Source organism: Lutjanus erythropterus, chromosome 19 (assembly GCF_056507025.1).
Source record: "Lutjanus erythropterus isolate fLutEry1 chromosome 19, fLutEry1.hap2, whole genome shotgun sequence".
In the NCBI taxonomy this organism is placed as follows: domain Eukaryota; kingdom Metazoa; phylum Chordata; class Actinopteri; order Lutjaniformes; family Lutjanidae; genus Lutjanus; species Lutjanus erythropterus.
In genome coordinates, this window is record NC_139335.1 from 19,579,126 (window position 1) to 19,601,920 (window position 22,795).

The 22,795-nt window shown below is 38.8% G+C and overlaps 2 protein-coding genes across 5 annotated transcripts; one reads left to right on the top strand and one right to left on the bottom strand.

Moving 5' to 3' along the window:
• The first annotated feature begins 4,311 nt into the window (after positions 1-4,311).
• On the top strand, positions 4,312-6,586 carry gadd45gip1 (growth arrest and DNA-damage-inducible, gamma interacting protein 1). Its single transcript, XM_084744237.1, has 2 exons — positions 4,312-4,746; positions 6,093-6,586. Exons 1-2 carry the CDS (start codon positions 4,346-4,348, stop codon positions 6,385-6,387), a joined length of 696 nt encoding a protein of 231 aa, XP_084600363.1. The 5' UTR covers positions 4,312-4,345; the 3' UTR covers positions 6,388-6,586.
• A 1,241-nt stretch (positions 6,587-7,827) lies between these two features.
• On the bottom strand, positions 7,828-22,795 carry LOC146309683 (tetratricopeptide repeat protein 39A). Of its 4 annotated transcripts, none has more exons than XM_084744710.1 (18): positions 22,525-22,795; positions 20,468-20,572; positions 19,899-20,030; positions 18,875-18,933; positions 17,461-17,528; positions 16,804-16,868; positions 15,691-15,790; positions 15,535-15,600; positions 15,352-15,460; positions 15,132-15,199; positions 14,473-14,532; positions 13,234-13,395; positions 13,017-13,108; positions 10,916-11,036; positions 10,714-10,825; positions 10,497-10,611; positions 9,205-9,321; positions 7,828-8,757 (listed from the first exon to the last, which is right to left on the bottom strand). In XM_084744710.1, the coding sequence occupies exons 1-18, from the start codon at positions 22,557-22,559 to the stop codon at positions 8,649-8,651; spliced, it is 1,695 nt and encodes a 564-aa protein (XP_084600836.1). In that variant the 5' UTR covers positions 22,560-22,795; the 3' UTR covers positions 7,828-8,648. The 4 variants fall into 4 exon arrangements, with proteins under 4 accessions (XP_084600836.1, XP_084600835.1, XP_084600833.1 ...); XM_084744709.1 differs by having other exon boundaries at positions 15,349-15,460; XM_084744707.1 differs by having other exon boundaries at positions 15,349-15,460; positions 20,468-20,575.

The window sequence follows — 22,795 nt, forward strand, 5'->3', positions numbered from 1 at the left end:
ACTCATATACTCATGAAACTACTCCGATACCCCACACCCGATACCACGTCACGAAAAGTAGCCGCTCATACAAGTAAACATAAAGAACCGCCATGTTTACTGAAGCTTACCCTCTTTTTTGGACGCGCCGTCATCATCAGAGAAAGACTCGCCGTCCTCAACATCATCCATTAATGACCGCAGAGACTTTGGAAACTGATCGAAAAATTCCATGTAAGTCCACGTAAAACTGAAATAAATGCAGAGTCCACCTGTAGGCCGCAGCAGGCCGCTGGTCAGTAAATCCTGGCGGGTGTAAACTAGTTGACTGCGTCGACAAATTAATCCAAAGACGAAGAAAAAACGCCGCCCCTTTCTTAGTAATAAACTGCTACTTCTTCTCTTTGTGTACGTATTTTTCACCAAAACAGACTGACAGCACAGGACACACAACTTCACTCTTCGGGGTTCACAGCAGGGAAAACAAAAGTGTTGCACACATGGCACCACACTCATACCTGTCCCCCACAAACAATGACAGGTAGGAACTAATTAGCTCTTAGACAAGAGGGACGTGAAGAAAAAACTTAAATACTACACACGTTAATGTTAAATTAAAATGCTAGTTAAAATGCTATAAATGATAATGCATAATTATCATATATAACACCATTTATAATAGTAAATTTAAATTCTGCAAGTCCATAATAAAGTTGGGAAATTATTATACTGAAATATACACAGTAAACGGCACACTTTAACAAGGAACAGAAAATCAGTAAATGAAAATAAAACATGTTTTAAAAGTTATTGTAAAAACTTTTAATGACATTATTTTGTACTTGTACTCAGCCTGAAAGAAGTGGTATCAATGCATCCCTACATCTTCCCATTTAAAAAGCTTGCACAAATAAGTGCTTTGGCATTTTTGTTTAGAAAATAATTTGGTTATCAACAGTTTTCAAATTAATTTTCTGTTGAACAAATATTTCAGCTCTAGATGACACAATAAAGTCTAAGACATATTTCCAAACATGCAGGAGTCCATGTGATGTACTGGTACCAACAAATGTGATAAATATTTGTATAATCATCAATAAAAACCACTCCAGGTCATACAAATAAAAAATGAATTATACAAATTTAACTAGAATAATCAGCGTAAACTTCCAAATTTCCCCCTAAAAACAGCTTTTGATCTGTGGTGTTATTTTACTTATTTTAGCCCTCTTTGTAATCACCAATATTTTCATCAACTTCATTATAATTAGCATTTGAATTCTTGAGTTATGGCCAAACGTGCATTTTGTGAGGTCACAGTGACCTTTGACATTCCACCACCAAAGTATAGGCAGTTCATCCTCAAGTCCAACTGGACATTTTAGCCAAGTTAGAAGAAACTCCTTCAAGGCGTTCTTGGGACAATGCCTTCACAAGACTGGGACGGGCATGAAGTCAGAGTGACCTTTGATGACAAAAATATAAGATGTTAATTCTTAAAACCAAGTGGACATTTGTACCAAATTTGAAGGCATTCTATCAACACATGCCTTTGCCACTGCGTTCACAAGTGTGGGCTGCACGAGTGGACACAGTGACCTTTGATGACCAAAGTCTAATCAGTTCATCACTGTGTCCAAGTGGACATTTGTGCCAAGTTTGAAGAAATTCCGTTAAGGCTTCTTGGGATACCCCACTCATAAGAATGGGAAGACCCAAAAAGATAATGCCTGTAGCCACGGATGTCACCAACGGGGAGCCATAAAAAAGGGTTTTTCAAGGTTTGTCAAAAATTGTGATTCACAGAGGTTCTTTAGCATAAAGTCACGACTGTGCAAAAAAATGAGTCCAGTAACATGTGAGATTAGCTGTGGAGAAGCTCCAGGTCCAAAGCGCCTTAACTGTCGGAGTTGCTGTTTGACAACATGTGTTACATGTCTGTCAAAGCCTGACGAACCCCTGACTGACCTCTGAGAGATCGGTCTTTCAGTGACCATCTGACCAAAAATGGAGGCCAGAGTGTTGTTTTGTGCCTGTTCCACTTACAGAATACCAAAAACACCCAGGAGAACTACTCATTACAGTCAGTACAAATGTACTACTCTACACAAATTAAATGCATCTGTAAAAACAGATGGCATTTCAAGAGGTAATTCAGGTGAGCATGTTGTGTATAACTTCCCTAAACATGTATTAATACACCATCCTTCCCTCCTACTCACATACTCACTCAGAAATAGACCTGTCATCTTGCCACCATCCCCTTATCGTCTAACTGCTAACAAGCCTATTTGCCTGTGACTGACGTTGATGTGATCCCTAAAGCCCCGGGCTTGGCACCAGATCGCTCCTAAGCCAAATTAAGCCTCTGTCATGCCCACCCCCACCTCCAGCCTAGTGCTACCCCTGCCATGGGAACCCTAAATCTTTAATGACGATGGAGAGCTCTGCGCGCTCCCACGACACAAAAGCGATGACATCTGTGTCTGTAAGTGCTGCACTCCAGAGCAACCCCATTTGTTCTATCTCCGCTTCTTGAAAAGAAATCAAATATAAACGTTGAGGGAGGGTGGAGGAAGGAGGAGGTGGAGCTAAGGAGGTTAAAACAAAAGATCCTCTCTTTCAAAGAAGGTTTATTTCCCTGCCCAGTGGTCCTTAAATGTTCAAAGAAGGTGTTAAAAGAGTCTCAGCTCCCCTTCTTGCTCTGGTGCCCTGGCTACAGCCCACCTGCTCACAACTACGTCCAAGTCAACAGGGATTTAGTGAAAAACATCCACATTGAACTTAACTCCTGAAAGTCAATGAGAGCGCCTCAGAGAGTGATCATGGACCGCTTGACTTTTGGCCATCACAATCCCCCGGGTTCACAGTACAGTATAACACAGTACAGTGAGCCTAAGAAAAATTATTTCTTATGGAATACTTAAAAATGAAAACTGATGTGATATAGCAAACCACAAGAAGAAAGAGCATTTGTTTAGTTGTACTAAACAAAAAGAACTTATAAGATGTAATACTTATAATCTTTGTTGCAATAATTTACTTTAGATAAACTTGAATCTTTGAGTAAAAATGTATTTTAAAAAACGGTGAGGTATGAACCTCATTATTGTCGTTATTTGTTTGTTTGAAAATTAAATGGTTGCAGGGTCTAGAAGAAAAAAGTAATTAAAAGTATTATCTCAACAAAACATTACTATTTGGCAAAACCTTTTCAAAACTTAAGAGTCTGAGTTGGCCTCGAAACTCAAAAATCTATTGAAGTAAGTTGCCTTGAAATTTTGTTTTTCATCTTTTTCATTTTTACAGCGTTCCCCACATCTGACCACTTCAAACCTTTAAAAACTTTAAAGTCCTCCAGCACCATTACTCGAGCATGCAGCCTTACTTATTTCTGTCTTCATATCATTTCCTTCATTTAGAGCTGCAACTAACAAAAATGTACCAGTTTCGTCTGTCAGTTACCTTTGCAATGAGCTGTTAGTCAATGAGAAAACACTGAAAATTGTTCATCACAGTTCTGCACACAGCAAAGCAAAGTCTTCAGATATCTTGTTTCTTTGAACATCTGATAAGCTGGAAATAGAGAATGTTTGGAATTTTTTCTTATTAAAAAAAGGTAATATATTAATTATGAACATTTTCAGCAAATTATTTTCTGTCTATCAACTAACTGATCAATAAATCAATTAATTTTTTTCAGGACTAGTTTCATCCTTTTGACTTTGTTTTTAAATAGTTATTTTCTAACGTACAATGTCTTCTGTGCTGTAATTAAAGGACCAGTATTTAGGACAGAGTGGTATCTAGTGGTGAGCCTGCAAATTGCAAATGCGTCACATCACTGTCCTCCAAGTGTGTCAAGGAATCTATGATGGCTGCAAAACTCAAGAACATGACAGGCCATAGCAAATGAAGAAGTTATGGACAAAACTCAGTAAATTAGAGGCAAAAGCAATAGTTAAAAGAAACATCAATAAAGAATGGCAGCACACATGGGATACAAGAAAAAACAGGATGCCATCTTTATTCAAAAGAACAAGAAATGGGCACACTGAGGACAGCAAAAAGGAGCACCAGAGAGGTGAACATCATAACAAGGTTGTGGGTTGGATACACAAGACTCAATAAAAACACTTTCTTTAATCAGCAAATATCCTTCAGGTCTGTGTGAATACTGTCAAACAGGAATCACTTTAACATGTAATTCTTCAGTGCCAAAAGTACTCGAGAGAACAAGAAACACTAAAGCCCCCATAAAACAAAAAAAAAGAAGAGGAGGAAAAGATGAGCTCATGAAAGACCTGTCTGTGATGATCAGGCACTGCCGTGGTCACCTCTGGGTCCTTCTTGAAGAACAAGAAAGATGGCGGCGTCCATGCTGTGCAGGAGGACGGCAGCGTTATGTAGGACGTTACAGGGGATTTCAGCTTCAAAAACTGTACTTTCTGTGAACTGTCAGAGCGGGCTGCTGTTGCAAACGGCATCTTATAACCCCAGACCTTTAAAGCTGAACCTTCGAGAGCCGTATGTGCCAGACAAGGACAGCGAGAAGACGCCGGAGTGGCAGAAGACGGTCCGGTATGACAGGAAGCTGTTCGGTCGGTACGGCTCAGCGTCGGGCATCGACCCTGCGACCCTGTGGCCCAGCTATGAGGAGCTGGACAAGATCATCGCGGAGGAAAAGGAGTGGCACCCTCCGTTAGAGGTTAGGCTGAAGAACATCGAGGCCAAGGAGAAGGAGGAAACAGAAAAACGGCTGGCAAAGTAAGTAATGCTACTGTGGCTAACGCTAACGCGTCTATTATCGGACAGGTAGGAGAGACTGTGCATGTTGATCTGTTTACTGTCATTTCAGTTCTGTGCTAGCAGGAATATTACATGCAAGACACATTACCCATCTCGTGTATTACTTTTATGTAATGATGAATATGCGGGAAGCATTAACTGGAGGAAGAGAACACAGGAGAACATACCCAACAGCAAATACAGGTACAAAATTCATTTACAACATTGAACTCATTAAGAACACCTGTTGTCAGGTGCATAAACTCAAAGGAAATTTCCACTGAATAATCATAAAGTTTAAGGCACCCACAACTAAAGTGATTATTCAAATGAATGCTATTTTAAGAAGGTTAAAGAAACAATTCAAGTCCAACCTGGAGCAGCAGAGGCAGAGATATCCTAAATATTCAAAATACTGTATCCTGCATTTCCATAATTCCGTCTGGTTAGTGGATAGTATCTTGAGTATGATTGATTGTCTGTCAGTATGGGTGCATTGGTATATGAAAATGTGTGTGTATGTGGGGCTGCATCTATCTATATTTTATCTGTTAGGGTTGCACAAAATGGTAGGAAAAAACACAATATTGACAGACAATTAAAATTTTTACTGGAAAAAAATAATAAAACTTTGTAAGTACTGGTATTTGTTGTGGTCTGTACCAAACAGACATGTTTTCTTACATCTGGAGAACACGATTTGAAGGTCAGGGCATCCCTGCAGCACTACAGCACCTCATTATAATGCCATTGTGTCAGACACTTTTTCTTTATCAGAAAATAGCAGCTTCTGCGATTTGGATGTGCAGTCTGATTATCGATCAATCTGATTAATGGTTTAGTCTGGAAAATATCAGAAAATGGTGTATTCAAATGCCTTGTGTGCAGTCCAAGGCCCAAAGATACTGAACAGTTATAGATAGATAGATATTGAACAATTAGGTGTCGACCTAATCCTTTTACATTTACACTGGTGTTGATGTCAGTGCTGATTAAAGTACACTGTTAAATAAATAAACAGTGTGTGTATAGAGGCATTTGTGTATGTGTGCCATATTTTATTTTTGACGTTACGTTTTGACGTTTTTATTGTAATTTTAATATGGAGTGTGAGACTTGACTTGAGCTACGAGATCCACATAAACACACAAACAAGAAGATGAGTCGGAAGAGCAAAGTGTTTACAGTTGATCCTGTGAGGAATATGAACTGTACCACTTGTCATGACAATCAGTATTTGCCATAGTAATAGAGATAATGTGAACCAAACAGCTATTGTACAACTATGCACAACATTATACTAATCTTTTCCTTTTCCATTGCAGAGAGAAGCTCATTGCGGCAAACATGGCCAAAATGCCCAAGATGATCGCTGACTGGCGCAGAGAAAAGCATGAAGCCAAACGCAAGGTAAAGGAGGAGAAAGCCCGACGTGCAAAGTTGCTGGCAGAGGCCAGAGAGCGTTTTGGCTACGCAGTGGACCCCCGTTCACCCAAGTTCTTGGAAATGGTTGCTGAAATAGAAAAGGAAGAGAAGAAGAAGAAGAAACTAATGAAACGCAGACTGAAAGAGGAGCAGGTGACGGCTCCTGTCACACCTCCCAGTGCTGCCTCCTCATAGTCTTGGACTGAATCATTTCAGACATGAATAACTGTTTGTTAATAACTGAAATAAACTGTATTTAATGAGATGGGAGGACGTTATAGATGACACACATCAGTAGGGCAGTTGTTTAAGAGCTTCTCAATAACATTTGAGTCCTTGTTTTGTGTTACCTGTCTGCATCTGAAATGACCTGGATTAAAGAAAGTTCCATCTATGTTTTTTCTTCTTTTTATCCAGAGTTGTTTGCCATATTTGTTAAGCATAATATTCATTTGTCATGATCTCTTTATATTTAACTGCTGCTGAAATAAATTCCTTTCTGTACAAACTGCATTCTGTCTAAAATATTTATAAAGAAAGAAAAGAAATGCATCTGCAATTCCCCCAAAATTGTGACATTGTTAAACGTAAATAAAAACATAATACAACGACTTGCAAAAATGTTTTGATCTATTTCCAGTTGAATGTAGTACAAAGATAAGATATGAAATGTTCAGACTGATTAACTTGTTTTTTGTAAATATATACTCATTCTGAATTTGATGTCTGCAGTATGTTCCAAAAAAGTTGGGACAGTGGCTTGTTTACCACTGTGTTGCATAAAAGAAAAGCTTAACAACACTGAGTCAGCGTTTGTAAACTGAGGACACAAATTGTTGAAGGCAGCAGCATTTCAGGATGTTGTTGATGGCTTTCACTTTGAATGGTTAAGTTTTAACCTGTGTGATAAACTGTTTACTGACCAATTTTCTAAAAATTTTCTAAAATGTTGCTGAGCCAACGTAGTATCCTTTATACAGATATGTGGGTTTTTGGTGTAGGCCCGCCTGAGGGGTCAAAGGTCACAGGCATTCCTTGTTGTTTTTGGCCTTGGCCCTTATGTGCAGCGATTTCTCTGGGTATGAGTCTTTTAATGATATCATGGATTGTAGATGGTGAAATCCCTAAATTCCTTGCAGTTTTTTGAGAAATGTTCTTAAACTGTTGGACTATTGGGCACAGTATTTCAAAAACTGCTGAACCTCACCCCATCCATGCTTGTGACTGAGCCTTATAATACACAGTCATGATACTATGACATGTTAACAGTTTACATGTTAACATGTTAAATGTTTACCTTTTGATTGTTCCAAACAGTTGTATTTTGAGCATTCAACAACTTTCTCAGTTTTTTGTTGCCCCTTCCAAACTGTTTTGAAACATGTTGTAGGCATCAAATTAATGTGTATATTTATATAAAACAATGTTTAATGAGTTTGAACAATCAATATATATAATATTCAATATTATCTTTGTGCAGTTTTCAATTGGATACAAGTCAAAAATGATTTGTAAATCACTGCATTCTGTTTTTGTTTTACAAAACATCCCATTTTGGGGGGGGATTGGGGTTGTATTACAAGATGACAAACTACAGAAGGATGAAAATTTGTGTCAAATTTAAGACAAAACACATACTTTATGTAGAGTTTATTTATGCAAAAATAGTTTCTATACATTCAAAAGTTTTTGGAAGGTGCACACAATGAAACAGATCTGCCCAAACACTGAATCTGATTCATTCAAACACACCAAGGTTGGTAAAAATTTAGTTTAGAACAGCAGTAAACAGTTGTTTCACCTCGTAAGAATCCTGTAGTGGTGCAACCATACAGAAAGGGACCGATGCATGACTCCGTGCACAGAATACTGGCTGCTGACAGTGAGTCATACATTTCTTCAAGACAGTTTGCCATCGTCTGAATTAGTTTTTTAAATGCATGTAAAACACGCTGAACATCTTCAAACACCTTAAAATGTCATCTTTCTAAAACAGCACGGTATGCTGAACTTACCTAATTATGTAATAATCATGTAAAACTGTTTCAATGCAGTAAAATCCAGTAATTACTATACATTTCATTAAGACATTAAATTTATTATATTCAATATTTATAGTGGTTATCAATCACTTGTTAATTAAAACTGTGTTCTTTCATTTTCAGTGTAAACAATAAAAACATTGTCCATAAAATAAAATGTCCCTCAGCTCAAAATGTCAAACTCCACTTGACATTTTAATGCTCTCAGAAACCCGCTGGGGAAAGATGTGCTCTTGTAAATATTCGAACAGCTTAATACGTCTCTTATGTTGGTGCTGACTGTGAAACAAAAACACCTGAAAAGGTAAACCTGAACACAGTGATACAATACTCAGTATTCACTTGCTGGAAATGGATATAGGTTCAAAACCGTCAAGCTACAACAGCCATTTCCAGTCATGAAGAATCGTCTTCCTACAGGTGAGTGTCGTCCTCTTCACCGGGGTCAGCCTTGAGTTTAGCCAGAGCAGCGTGTATCCTGAACTGTGTACGAGACTCCATGGAGTACTCTTTGTAGTTGTGTCTACAGTCAAAAACAGCAGAGACGGTTTAAGTGTGACAGAAAAGGGGAACTACACCTTTACCCAAAGTCTTAGATGAAATGGACAAGCACTGCCAAGATGGTGCTTTGTCAACACCACCAACATATTAACTGTCAAGAACATCTGCAATTATTTTTTTCCTACACATTCCAAGGTATTGTTCAAATTTTGTTTATTTGTGATTAATTCTTGACATATATATACAATGAGAGGACAGGGTTGATGTGTTCTAACAATAAAGGACAACCTTTCAGTTCTATATATAGTAGGCAGGGAGTGACTGTGCTGGTTTAGTTTAAAGTGCTGCATTTATTAAATGCAAATATTCAATGGGCACAAGAATGACTTGTCTTGATCTATGCAGCAGGAATAAACTGCGCCTCTGACATTGAATGCAACAATGAAGCTGTTATAAAAGAGTAACTTACTTGGCCTTGTGCAGCAGTTTAATAGCCTCGTCCCTTCTGCCAAGGTCTATGTAGAGTAGACTGAGCTCCACCAGACAGTTGGGCACCAGGTAGTGGTCGAACTTGATCTTCTTCTCACTGAGCACAAACAGAAAGAAGGTGAATTAACTGTTGCTGGCACACACAGTAACATCTTACACATACATTTGATCTTCAGTAAACCGCATCAGTTTTATTTTTCCATGCGCAGAAGTGACTAATTTTGAAATGAATAAAGATACACATGTTCCTCGTAAGACCTGCTGGGCATAAGCAGCTGATGTCAGAGTGATTTCAAATAATGTCATTCTTGATATGTAAATGTTCACAGTGACCCGATGGATGAGTTGAGTGTTTTTTATTGCTGCTGAGCAAACATGACATTGTCAGTGCTTCCAGTTCAGAGCTGTCCTTAGACAATTATTTAAATGACAGACAGAAGGAAAAGCTCCAGTTTGGATATAAGAAAAGCAAAGCAAACGTCTTTTCAATGATGTTTGAACCTGTTGTATTTTAGTATTTCTTATTATTTCTATGTCATTCTTATCCAGTGAATAGCACAGACCTCACAAAAAGGAATGCCAATGCACAATTGCCTGGGGCAAGTAAAATGCCATGACAGACTATATTGATCACTAGTTAATGGTCAAAGTAATGGAAAATGCTGTTTTCAGCCCGACTTTTCAATTGAATATCTTAGGGTTTCGGACTGACAAACATTTAAAGAACATTTTAAATCATCAACTTGGACTGAAAAACTGTGATGGACATTTTTCACTGTTTTTTTGCAGCCCTAGATTAAACATGACAATTGAATTTAACCATTTTTGGAAAAGGAAGTTGCACTTCAACAACAGGGTTTGGAACATTTAGGAACCTATCACATTTGGTGCCATAGTGTTGCCACACTAGACCTGAAGACTTGAGATGTGCTGCCTTCTCATTTTTTGGGGATATGCTATCTTTTGTTATTTGATAACCACTAAAAAAATACTAAAATTGACTTTGGGCATGTAGATTTCTGACCCACTTCCCAAACTGGACAAGTTTAAAAAAAGACACAATCTTTGAGCCCTGTAGCATAGTCAAATTTGAAAGTTAACTGGTCTCCCGACTCTAAGTCACCATGACACATGCTCGGTTTCTGTTTATTCCTGTTGCCAAAAACTGCATCCAGGTTTCTCGCTGCTCACAGAAAATAAGTGGTTTTCTAGAAAATGGTTTCTTGAGTTGAATAGCTGGCCCACGTGTAACATGAGTCCACTGGAGCTCACCTGGAAAAGACTTTGTTGAAGCATTCCTCAGCAGCCTGGAGGAAACCCTGGTTCTTCAAACACAGACCCTTCAGCAGGTGGATCAAACAGCGGTCATCCACCAAATACTCGTTTTCTGTAGAGGAGGGAGCAGATGTCATCGGCACAGCAGACACACAGATGTATTTTAGATAAGGAGGGTTTGTCCTGGCACGGGTTATGTTAGAACTTGCATTACCTGAAGACTCCAGCAGGGCGCGCTCCGCCTCCGCCAAAGTCTGCATCATGCCCTCAGTCAGCTCTGGTCGTTTGCTGATCATACTGAAACCGTTCCACATGTACATCATCTCCTGCAATGAAACAGTGGATGCTGTTGGAAGGCTCTGTGACTCAAACATACCCTTTGTCGTCTGAGTTTGTTTTTGTGTGTGAGTCTTTACCAGCACTGGCACTGGCAGCTTGACTGGGCAGGGAGCCTTGTAGCGCCTGGCTTTGCGGATAGCAAACTTCTCAGTTGGGGGAGACTTCCCTGCTATCTTCTGCTTGAAGGTGGGTACTTTTCTAAAGACACAGGAAATTAAAAAAAAAGCCAAATTAGGGGAGAAGACATAGGGTCTGAAGTAGTGAGGCATGCCTAACACTTCTGATGTACTTGTATTTAAACCTGCCTTTATTATTTTTTGATGGGACAGAGTTACAAGGTGCAAACACAAAAGAGATATTGCACAAAGTTACAAGTTAGTTTTATTAAGGAGCATTATGTAGCAACTGTGGCTCAAAAATAATGAGTACTGCAGTCCAAATATTGAGTTGGAGCAAGACAATTAATTAAATATGTTGAAATCCTATTTAACATACAGTCTCAGGTTGAAGCCAGTTGTTTCCACACATCCCCTCCTCCTCAGGAGCGCCACGAGTCCAACATTGTAATTGGACAATTGAGTCCTAAACTCTAAGTTGATCAGCTGTCAGTTGTCTGTCAGCGTAAAGCTAAGCCTGTTATCCTAAAAACAAAAGCTCACTGCACTGAAAATACACACTCTTAAAACATTACTCTATTTAACCGTTATAATATCTACTCCTAAAAGATTAATAATGATTTCTTAACAGACACAACCTCACTCTGCGAATATTAAGCATGAACTTGAACTCTAATTAACGTGAAACAGGAAAACAATGACAGAAGTCACAGGCTGGAATAAAAAATTCAAAAGAGGAAACTGCAGCTGCAGTGTTTCTGACAGAGAAGTTAGAATTTCAACTTTGCATGTTTCCTCCATCTGCAGTAACACGGTCATGGTCATATTATTATTTAGTACAGTAAATATATTACAGATTTCTCCTATAAGAACTGTTGCCCATATGGCGCTTTTATGCCTAATGCCCTGTTTAGGTATCTGTTTATTTAGTGCCGGTGATGTTATCTGGGGAGACACTCCCACCTGCTGGTCATATACTGTAACTGACATCAGTTCAGTGATCTCTGCATGCATAAAGGAGAGAGAGTATTTATTTCTTGCATTGCTTGTCGTGTTGTTTTTCTTTACATTGATGCAACTATAGATGATAATTCACTTCAATATGCTAATTATACTCTGTTTCATGCACGTCTGACTGAGCCAGCATGTCAGAAATATATCATGTCGAGTTCTGTATCTGTTGTTGCTGTTCAGAGCTTTATATTTGAGCTAAAATACCTGTTGCCAGGTTTGTTACTTGTACTGCTAATTTAGGGTTTGCTAATCCTGTGACAGGACATAGCGTGCCTGTAGGTTTTTCACAATAATAGCATCCTGCCAGTTTGGCAGTGGGAGGATACAACAGAAATCATAAATAACAAGTGTTATGTCAAAATCAACAGTAATATGCATGAGAATCCCATGTAATGAGTGTTACAATGATGTGACAGCTTGAAAGGAAGAGAAATGTAATTGTAGCCACTTAATTTCCTCACAATTATTAGAGTTTAAGTTTAAGAGAACTCCTAATTATTGTTTATATTAGGTTTGGTTAATACTATGCATTTTCCTGCATATGGGTAAAATTAATACATAAATGTTATCGTTCATTCAGTTGTATTTGTATTTTTATTTTTTTCTCTATATAGAAACCAAAACCAGACAAATAAACACCCAGTGACCTTAGCAAACCCACTGTAGCTCCACTCCAGACATTTTTCACCTTACACCAAACTTAGTATTGATTTGGAGTTGTATCTCTTTTCATCTGATGACCATGTCTGTGAAATTTGTCAAAATCAGCATATGAATTATCAGAGTTATGACTAAAAATGTATTTTGTGAGGTCACAAAACGAAGTGCCACGTGTCCATGTTGTCTTATGTTGTTGCAAAATTGAAAGCTCTTCCAGACGACATTGCAGCTTTGGCCAGAGAGTTTGAGCTCTGATCTACACCTCAGCAGATACACTTTTTAATCTTCCAGGATCCCACAAAGTACACAGAGCAGTCTGTGAACACTGCTACTCGCCTTAGGACAACATCAGTGTATTTCTGTGCTAAAACACAGTGTGTTTGTTTACCTGAAGAGCTCGACCTCATCTTCCCCAAAAGGCCTGGCCTCATCTTTAGGCAGCATGCTGAGGTAAGCAGCTTTCATGTAAACATACATGGCCTAACAGAGAGAAACATAAAGACAAGAGTCACTCATTCGCTACTAGATCATCACATGCTCTCACACTGAGAGATCATCCAGCTCAGTGCGTTCTGATCTTCTCTGGCCTGTGTTGTGTCCTGTACCTTGGACCAACGGCTCTCCTGGCTCAGCAGGTCTGCGTAGAAGTACGCCATCTTCCACGCTCGCTTATAGGTGAAGCACCACATCAGCTCCCAGTAGCACATGTGGTGGAACTGCTTCCACGCCTGCTGGGCCTTGCAGCCATCTTCAAAGAGTGCCACTGCCTAGTAGGACAGTGACATTACATTAGATAGGACATAAATAAGGACAAGTGCAGAGCAAGCAAAGCAAGCCGAGTATCCCTGGCCTCTGCTGTCTTGCTGCTTTCTTGAGACCTGCTCATCCAAACACTTACGAGAATTAGTCTTTTTACTGAAGTGCTTGACTTAAAATGAATCCACATCATAACCATTTATCACTGGAGTGATATGCAGTTAGATGCAGTGCATCTTGTCTTTTTGCATGTAGGGCAATGGGACTGTAACAACAGTCTGTACTGTTGCTTTAAGCAAATTTTTTAATGTAAACAGGAGATGATAAGACAGATGAGGCATGGTGTAAAGTTAACAGCTAATAGAAACCTCCTGTAATATTATGCTTCGGTGAAGACAAACAACAAACAGGACTCTGCTGTCTGTCCATCACTGTTGTCTTGGCAAAGTGGTTGACTTTAAAGTGTTCGTACAGTAGTTTTCCTGCTGTGATAAGACATTTTCGATTTGTGGATCTTACAAAGAGCTACATTATTTAGTCTCTGTCTAAAATACACTTGAGGTGCAAGGTTTTAATGACTCCTCAGGCAGCTAAATATGTATCTTCCTGTCACAGCCTGAGGGACTCACAACCATTATCAGTTATCATACTACAATATATATATACACCTATGTAATTAATTTGTATATATGTAATATGTAATTTTCTGTAAACTGCTTTGGCAACAACATATTTTTTTCATGCTAATAAAACTATTTAATTGAAAATTTAATTTGACTTGGAGTTACATAAATACACACATACATACATACATACATACATGCGAACAGAGAGATTCATTGCTTTATAGTTAGATATGTAACAGTATTAAATATTAATATTGACACTGGTCTTCGTGGATAAAACATGGCATTAATATTACCACAGTAACAGAAGTATTCATGCTTCACTCACTCCAAAGAAGATATGCAATCACTCACAATTATGTGAAGTTTGTGATAGTGTTATGCTCTATTAAAAGCATGAAATGTGCAGGAAATAAAACATAAGTCGCCATTCTGTTAAGTCACACATTTTATGAAACACACCTCATCAATGTTTCCCTTGATCTCTTCGGTCCTGCCTGCAAAGAAGAGGAATATCGCTCCCTAGACAGAGGAGAAAAAATGACTTCAGCCTACAGTGTTGGTCAATATTACATATCAATCTACTGTGTGTTAAATTGTCATCAGGCCTAAGAGTGATTACTCTTGGCGGTGTTTGACCAAGACATTTCTACTTGGGGCTTGGTACACATTGTGTCAGAGCTTTGAGTTTGTTCTGTGGGATGGGCAGGCATGTGGGCAAAAGGTGGAGTGGAAGCAGGGATTGTGAATTTACAAGAATGTGAGTCAGGTGGAGCGGTGTGATAGCTCGAAGATGAAACGGTGTGAGCGGAAGGAGGGATTTGTAAGAAAGCACTGACGTACAGCGAGAAGTGTAAAAAAAAAATTAAAAGAACAATGACGTGAAGACATTTAGGTGGTCGTCAGAGAAAAGAGAACCTAAGTTTGAATGAGGAACTGGCCAGAGATGAGGAGGGATCTGCTCATTTTCTTATTTATGTTAGAGGTAATGAGTAGCTATGCTTATGACCTCCATCTGTGAGACCATAGCTGAATAGCACACATTAACAGCTTCATTACCAGAGACAACGTCACTATATAGTGATTTATTCTGGAAACAGATGATCCTTATTGCCACTCACCCTTGGGTAGCGGAGCCGGAAAGGTTTCAGCAGGCTTTCAGCTTCAGCCACATCTGCCTCACCCGTCCCTGAGAGGATCAAACAGATATGATATGATATGATATATGACTGATCATACAGAAATCATCCTAGGAGTCAACAGTGTGTGGAATTCAGTGACACTTTATTACATAATCAGAATCTCAGACGTATATAATGCCTGGACGGGGTACAGCACTACCTAGTATGAACGTGAGAAAGGTGTAGTAGCAGAGCAGTAGCAGAACACACAGCATGGAGCGCAGATTCATCCCCGTCGCACCATCACGTAGCAGGGACAGACCATATTCCTAAAACAGTTCAAAATCAGTTTAAAAAAAAGTTCTAAAGCAGTTATGAGTGAATGCATAATTATATATCACACCTTGTCTCCAGAGAAGCCTGCAAACTCCAAAACTTTGAGTATCCGTGGTGGAAATAGAGAGAGCGTCTGTAAATAAAGAAGACCTGATGAACTGTAGGGTACAAACACACAACATTTAGTCGGCTGATGGTGTTTGAAGATTCTTTTGTGACGTACCAGATTAAACGCTCCTATTCCAAATGATATTCCTCCTTCTAAGTGAACGTGGCTGGGTCCTTTGAGACAGCTGGGAGATTTTATGAGGGAATGCAGTTCTCTGGATGAAAAAGCAACTATGTTAATTGCTTAAAAACACAGCTCAGCATAATAAAGTGACAATGTAAAACTTAACCAACACTGTATTACCACAAAGTCAGGAAACTTGTAAGATACAGATTTAAGATATCCTGATTTTAGTCCCCTGTATAGGTTAAGCTCCACTTGATCCTACATATCTCTTAATGCAACCCAACAGCATCTTTTTTACCACCTTCTTCAACTTTGTAAAAGAGACTTTCTGTTATAAAATTTAGACTACATCTGAACTTCCATACTAACATGCTATTTAGTGCAGTAAAACAGAGTGTGAGATGTTTAAGTGTATCCGAAAACCAATAATAAACAAGGGGTATCCTCCTTCCAGGTAATTATTTCAGTATGCAAGCAGTGGACACTACACCGACATGACTATCCCACAATGCAATGCAGTAATGATGACAACAGCAACAACATTAACAGACAAAGGCAGACAGCAAACAAAGCAACTCTTGCATAATGTCAAAAACTCAATTTCAGGGTTAAACAAGGTCTCACTTTGCTATGTGAAATATATATTTTTAAATTAGTTCCTTGATGGCATGGGTTACCATGGTTACATGTCTGCAAGTGGCTAGGAGGCTCACAGGAAGTCGCGCTTCACGCTGAGCAGTGAATCATACTACAACTACAAAAAGAATCATACTACTGTTTACTTATACAATTTTTTTGTTTGAACAATAGTACAAGTTTTGGGTATGTAGTGCATCATCAGGATTATTTATTTTAGAAAGTTGGCTCCAAAAATACAGAAGATATACATTTCACAGGCTTGGTGGTTCTCTTCTTGATGAGTGAACTGAACTTAATTTGTAAAAAATGGTGTAGTGCCCCTTTAATATTAACCATAGTTAAACAACTACTACAAGTTTGAACATTAAATAGTCAGATAACATACAGATCTTACTGCTCATTAACATTACACAGCACTGACAATCACTGAAAATCCACTCTGTTTTTTTTCTAATTACTTACTTGTAAATTAGGTAACTGTTCCGTACTTTGATCCCTCCTTTGATAAAACTCACCATGTTCTCATCCTGTAAAAAGATAACAAATAAAAAATAAGTAAGGGAGAATAAATGAAAAAATGAAAACATTTAACCCAGTCATTTGAATTAGAGTAATTATATTAGATTCAACTTAGGGCTGGGCGATATAAAGATTGCAATTGCAACATCAGACAAGACATCGTTTGAGATTCTGGATATTGTTATATCGTGATATGGCAAAAGTGTTGTCTTTTCCTGGCTTTAAAGACTGCATTACAATAAAATGATGTACTTTTCTGAATTTACCATAATTTTATTTGTCTTTACCCACTTAGTTATTATATATCCACATTACTGATGATTAATTATCAAAAAATGATCAACATATTGTATATCATAGAAGAGATTAAAAATATTAAGATATTAACTGTAAGCCATATCGCCCAGCCTGACTTCAAGTATCATAAATTTATGATGACATAAGTGAAACTTTCCAGCTACATAGTCACTGAACACTTTCTATATTATACCCTGTCCCGACAACCTGAATAAATGTGGAAACTTTGCTGTTGTGTTACTTAGATATATCATAGGATTGTTTCTGTGTCTTAAAAAAAAAAAGCACATAAGCCCACTGCACCTGTAGGAAGGTGAGAGCGGCTCTTTGGAGTTGGCACTCTGCATAACACGCTTCAGCATGAAGCTGCACTGCAAAAACACATCCATACACACACACATTAAGTAATAAGTAACATACAGTGATCACAATCAACAAGCAGCACATACACACATTTGCAAAGACTGAACTAGATCTTGTATCTGCTGAATTTGGCATTACTTGTTAAAGTGTGGAATTGATTCAGTGTTACCTCATCATACCAAATAATATTGAAATTAGTCTCTGCACTAATCTCTGGTGACACACAAGGATTGGTGTGGGACCACCTCTCTTCATTCTCTCTTCTCTTCTCTATCTTTCTGTACCATCACTAATGTGCTGACAAAGTTTAAGCATTTTCAGTCACACTAGTTGCATGGTTCTAGGCCAAGACTAAAATATCTCAACCACCGCTGGATGGTTTGCTAAGAAATTTTGTGCTGAAATTCATTCAACATAAAGTGTAAATCTTTGGTGATCCCCTGACTCTTGATTAAGGGACATCCGTTTAAAGATGTCACTTTGTCCAGTATGCAAAACATTACCAGTGAGCTTCCCATCAGCCTCAGCTGTACTTTGAGTTACGTGCTAATTGATGAAGATTAAGATGTAGTAAACTAAAGATGGTGAACATGGTAAACATTATACCTGCCTAACATTAGGACTGCCATTGTGAGCATCTTAGCATGTTGATGCTAGCATTTATCTTAAAGCACAGACACGCTTAAACATACAATATATGAGCTCTGCCACTAAGCGTCTCTCTCTCAAATTAAAACAACAACATATGAAGTTTGATAACGTGAACTAGCATGGGATTGTGTTTTTATTGTCAAACAACCACCACTGTGATGAAAATGTATCTGAAATGATTCAGGCAGAAATGATTTTAATGTTCACGAGCAAGATAACGTATTAAGTTTTATTCATGTTCATTTTAGTCACCTTCACCAGCTTCCTTCCTCACTCTCTGAAGTATCTGACATATTCTGGGTTTTCTCCGAAGTGATAGCAACTAGTGGATCGTAGGAAACACTGCTACCTTGAGAAACTGAACATTGTTGGAAACATTGTATGTATATATGTCTACCGTTTTTAGACATTTTAATGCAGAAATGTTGCATATTACAGCCTCAAGTACAGCTTCACAGAGCTGTTTTCTGTATGGATGTTGAAGGTTAGTGGAAAACTGTAAATCTGTTGACAAAAACAAAATAATTACCACTAACATTTTTACAGACTGTTGGTGAAACAAATTTGCTATCAAAATCCCTTGCAAATGTGCTGGACGGACAATATGTTATGCCTCTTAAAATAAGGAAATGCAATGCAAATTGCACATATTTCCATCACATTAGCCCTTTTGAAAATGTAGTGAGACATCCAAGCCCTTTACCTTCAGTTAGTGACTCTCCTACTGATTTGTTAGTCAAACCTGGGGATTTTCGTCGAAACCTGAAAACACCAAACAATGTTTTAGTGTCAGCGAGACATGGTGTTACTATTTCTGCTTGCCACATCTTCTCTGACACAGCAATCATCCACCAACTGCATGCGTCCCTTTTTGCTATCTTAGCAGCTGCTTTAATGGCTTCTCCCATGCAAATACAGTCAAAGTGGTGGTATGATCAGAAACAGGCAATGTACATACACTCATGTAAATTTATGGCTCATAGACTGTGGAAGAAGAGTCAGAGGGTATAGTAAGGTGTTTCAAAATATGTTATATGTTTGTTTGTTTATTTGTTTTTTTCAATTCCAGTCTATGAGTAAAATACTAAGGCTGGGTTGCACCAGAATAATTTTAAACCTGATTAAATCATGGTTTTAACTTTAAATTACCTTGCACCAAACCTTAAAACTAGCTTAAAATTAAGAAAGATTCCATTTAAACCTGAATTTAGTTTTTAGATTAAATTTCTTTCTGTTTTAACAGTGATGACTTAAAACTTAAACTTACACTCTTACACTTACAGGTTTAACTGGCTAAATGGCTGCTTTTTTAAATGGACTGAGCAAAATAATCAAGTCCTCAAAGACAGTAAAGGGACTCAACCGTGCTACTGTCTGTACTGTCTGTGTTTCTCAATCTTCTTTTATTTGGACATATTGTTCCATTAATTCATCCCACAAATGTTCTCAACAGAGGAGGAATTAGAGCTTCTGTGCCAAGCCATGACATAGGATAACTAGTAGCTTTTGGTAGCTCGCAAACAGGGTAGCTTTCTTTCTTTTTTTTTTTTTTTTAGCTAACTAGCTGGCAAACAATATATGCAAACATTTTGTTGAAGAATACATTATTATATTTTAAAGCCAGTTTTGCACTGGTTAGAACCAATCTTAGATTAAATGTATCTTTGTTGGTGCAAACCAGCCTAAATCTGGTTTAAAAAACAACTATATTCTCGAGACATCCTGACCTCTGGCAGACCTCCTGGGCACTTTTCATGGTATTTCCTGCATTGCTGATGTCATCCGGCTGGAAAGTCATCATGGCCTGCATTTCCAGCACTGTGGCGTAGATAAGAGCATGGTACATACTCTCATTCACTCTACATAGGAAACATGGAGTTACAGGATCAACATCACATATAGCATGCAGTTAACAAACAGAGGTAATTTTAGGAGAGCTGCTCTATGGCCTATGCATTTTCCTGTTGAGAGAAGATAAGGGGTAAATATTCTCATTATTCTTCCTATCTCCTCTACCGTCCCAGCCTGTCTTGTGCTCGAGTGTTTATTTTGCAGGGCTGCCTCTCTGTTGGCTGTTGAGTCAGTCACACGTTGGGCGTCAGCTTCAGCAAACACCTCATATCCTGGAGAAGTTAAGTCTACCAGGGCCACCCTCACAGACAGCCCACTACTTCACAGCTCACGCCACAGAAGTTTCACCCTGAGGCCAAATACTGCTGAGCATGTGTACAGTACACTACAAACTGAAACTCAGACAGCTGGTTCACACCTCGGTGACAAGGGATTTTTCTGTTACCTTGGCCGCAGCCTCTCCAGGCTTTCGTTGAAGTGGTTGTTAAGGAAGAGATCCAAGGCCTCCATACACTCATCCAGGCTCTCTTTCAGGGTCATCTGTGAGGAGCTGCTACACAAACATGGGTAAACACATGCACACAGCAAATGTAAATGCACTAAAGTGTAACTGAGCGGTGTGCTCTGGAGGTAGAGGGGGATGCAAAGTCAACAGCAGCGCAGTGCGTGCTGATACACAAATCATACGTGGTCCAGGTGGGAGGTTCACAGCAAACATTCGCTTCAATTAGCCTAAAGTTTAAAGGCTGTACCATAAACACAGGGTTTCCCCCTGCAAAGTTGTTAAGCCCAGTGGCAATTATCTTTTTAAAAGGGCCCGGCATAGGCCTGTGATGATGGCAGCATTAAGGCAGGGCCCTACAGCTTCTGTGATATAATCACAGCTGGAGTTGCAGAATTGACCATTTTAAAAAGCTCGAATACAGATTTCAAAGGGTCCTACATAAAGTCAGTGCAAAAACATGGATATATGAAAATATAACTACATAATGTCTTGTCATAAATAAATCATTTATTCAAGTTTAAAAAATTAACAACTATAGCAGAGTTTTACAAAAAATCTGACAATGCTCGGAGTGCTCTGTTTTCAACAACAACAAAAGAAATTAAATTGCAACTTTCTCGACTTGTTAAATTATCTTTTGAGTTTACAAAGATCACATGTGAAATTCATCACAATTCAAACCAAAACACTGGACATTTTTTTGCCAAAATAAAGTCACATGGGGGACGCTAGAAGGGGAGGGACTCTGCCCTTTCATAGTGCATTCAGGGTTTAACCAACAGATGTCACTGGTGAGCCAGGTTTCCGACCGAGCAGCGCCACTGTGACTAATGTTTAAAAGTACACCTTAAATACATACTGAAATTAAAGTTTGCCAATATTAAGCCCAGTAATACACCGAGACAAACCCTAAAACATTGCACTGATGCAACTGATCCTTAGTCTTGCCTCTTTTTGCTCTGTGCTCCAGTAACAGTTGAGCTAGCTTGGTAACTCAGTCAACTTTCTCCTTTCTTGTTTCCTGTAGGCCACGTAGATCTGCTATATGTTAGGCTCGTCTGTGTCAAAAAGAAAGCCAGATTTTGAAGACAATTAAAAGATATTGCTGTGGGACCTGTATAAGTGACATACATCCACTTCTTAAATTAGCTAACTAGCCAGCTAATACGTCAATCATTAGTGAGATATAATATGACTTTATGTTGCTTCTGCAGGAAAGGAGAAAGATGACCAAGTTTAATCAACTGCTATTGGAGCACAGAGCAAAATAAAAAAAAGGGTGAGACAATTGGAGGGGTCAATTATTGCAGAGGTGGAAAGCTGGTCTCCCCAGGGGGCTCCAATCAGTTCCAGGGAAGGAAATGAATGGAAATGAAAAAAATATTACATAAGCTATAAAAAGAAGATCAACATGGAATAGCCTAAAAGGGTGTGATTTGGTTAAAAAGACAGCTCACAGTAGTTTTGGGGAATTTAATGGCTTTTCCCACAGTCAGAAAATAATAAATGCCTTTGGACAGACATTTAATATGTATCTGATGTGATCTGAAGTTATGTCAAACAGCAATATTATGGCTATCTTGGCTCATGGTCCCATAGACATCCGGGAATTTAACTAAACAAAGCAAGTAAAGTAGGTGGTTATCTCCTCAATATAATAATCGTAAATAAAGTGCTGCCAGTAAATTATCAGCTGTTTTGTTTAACAAGATCCTGACTTGTCTTGAGTTACTGTCAGTAAAATATGCAAAACTATACTGGATTGGAGCAGCGATCCCCACCACCAGCGACCTGAAGTCATCTGGCACGATGTTATGACAACTACTAGACAAAGACTGAAGGAAACGAGGACTAAAATGGTTTAAAAGCGTTTCCTGGTGCACGTGAGGGGGTATTACCAGTATTTTTAGGTGCAGGTTTGTGAACATAATCTCGCCAGTTTATCAAGAAAGCGCAGCTTTTAGCGCGTCAACGAATTTCCAGTTGTCTGTACTCACTTTTGTGCAGCATTTGCGCCTTTCCCATTGGACATGTTCTCTCTCCGGGCGGCGTGCCCCAACACCTGTTAGGAGCTCGGCGGTACTCGCGGAAAATCAAGACGCATTCGCCGCTTACAGCCGCGAGACCAAGCTGTCAAACAACAAGGACGAGTCGGCGTCGAGCTACAAAAACTTTCCTGTTGGTTAAATTCGCCAGGTGAAGGCATGCGTCCATCTGTGAGGATCCAGCAGTTTGAGCGCAGCGGAGACGCACCTGACTCCTCCTCTG

Excerpts from the sequence above, each read along its gene's own strand:
- gadd45gip1 (XM_084744237.1), top strand. The coding sequence starts at position 4,346 with ATGGCGGCGTCCATGCTGTGCAGGAGGACGGCAGCGTTATGTAGGACG. Across the intron at positions 4,747-6,092 it reads ACAGAAAAACGGCTGGCAAA|AGAGAAGCTCATTGCGGCAA; the intron begins GTAAGTAATGCT and ends TTTCCATTGCAG.
- LOC146309683 (XM_084744707.1), bottom strand. The coding sequence starts at position 22,559 with ATGTCCAATGGGAAAGGCGCAAATGCTGCACAAAA. Across the intron at positions 20,576-22,524 it reads GGCGCAAATGCTGCACAAAA|CAGCTCCTCACAGATGACCC; the intron begins GTGAGTACAGAC and ends ATGTTTGTGTAG. Across the intron at positions 17,529-18,874 it reads AGGAGAGTCACTAACTGAAG|TGCAGCTTCATGCTGAAGCG; the intron begins GTAAAGGGCTTG and ends GTGTTTTTGCAG.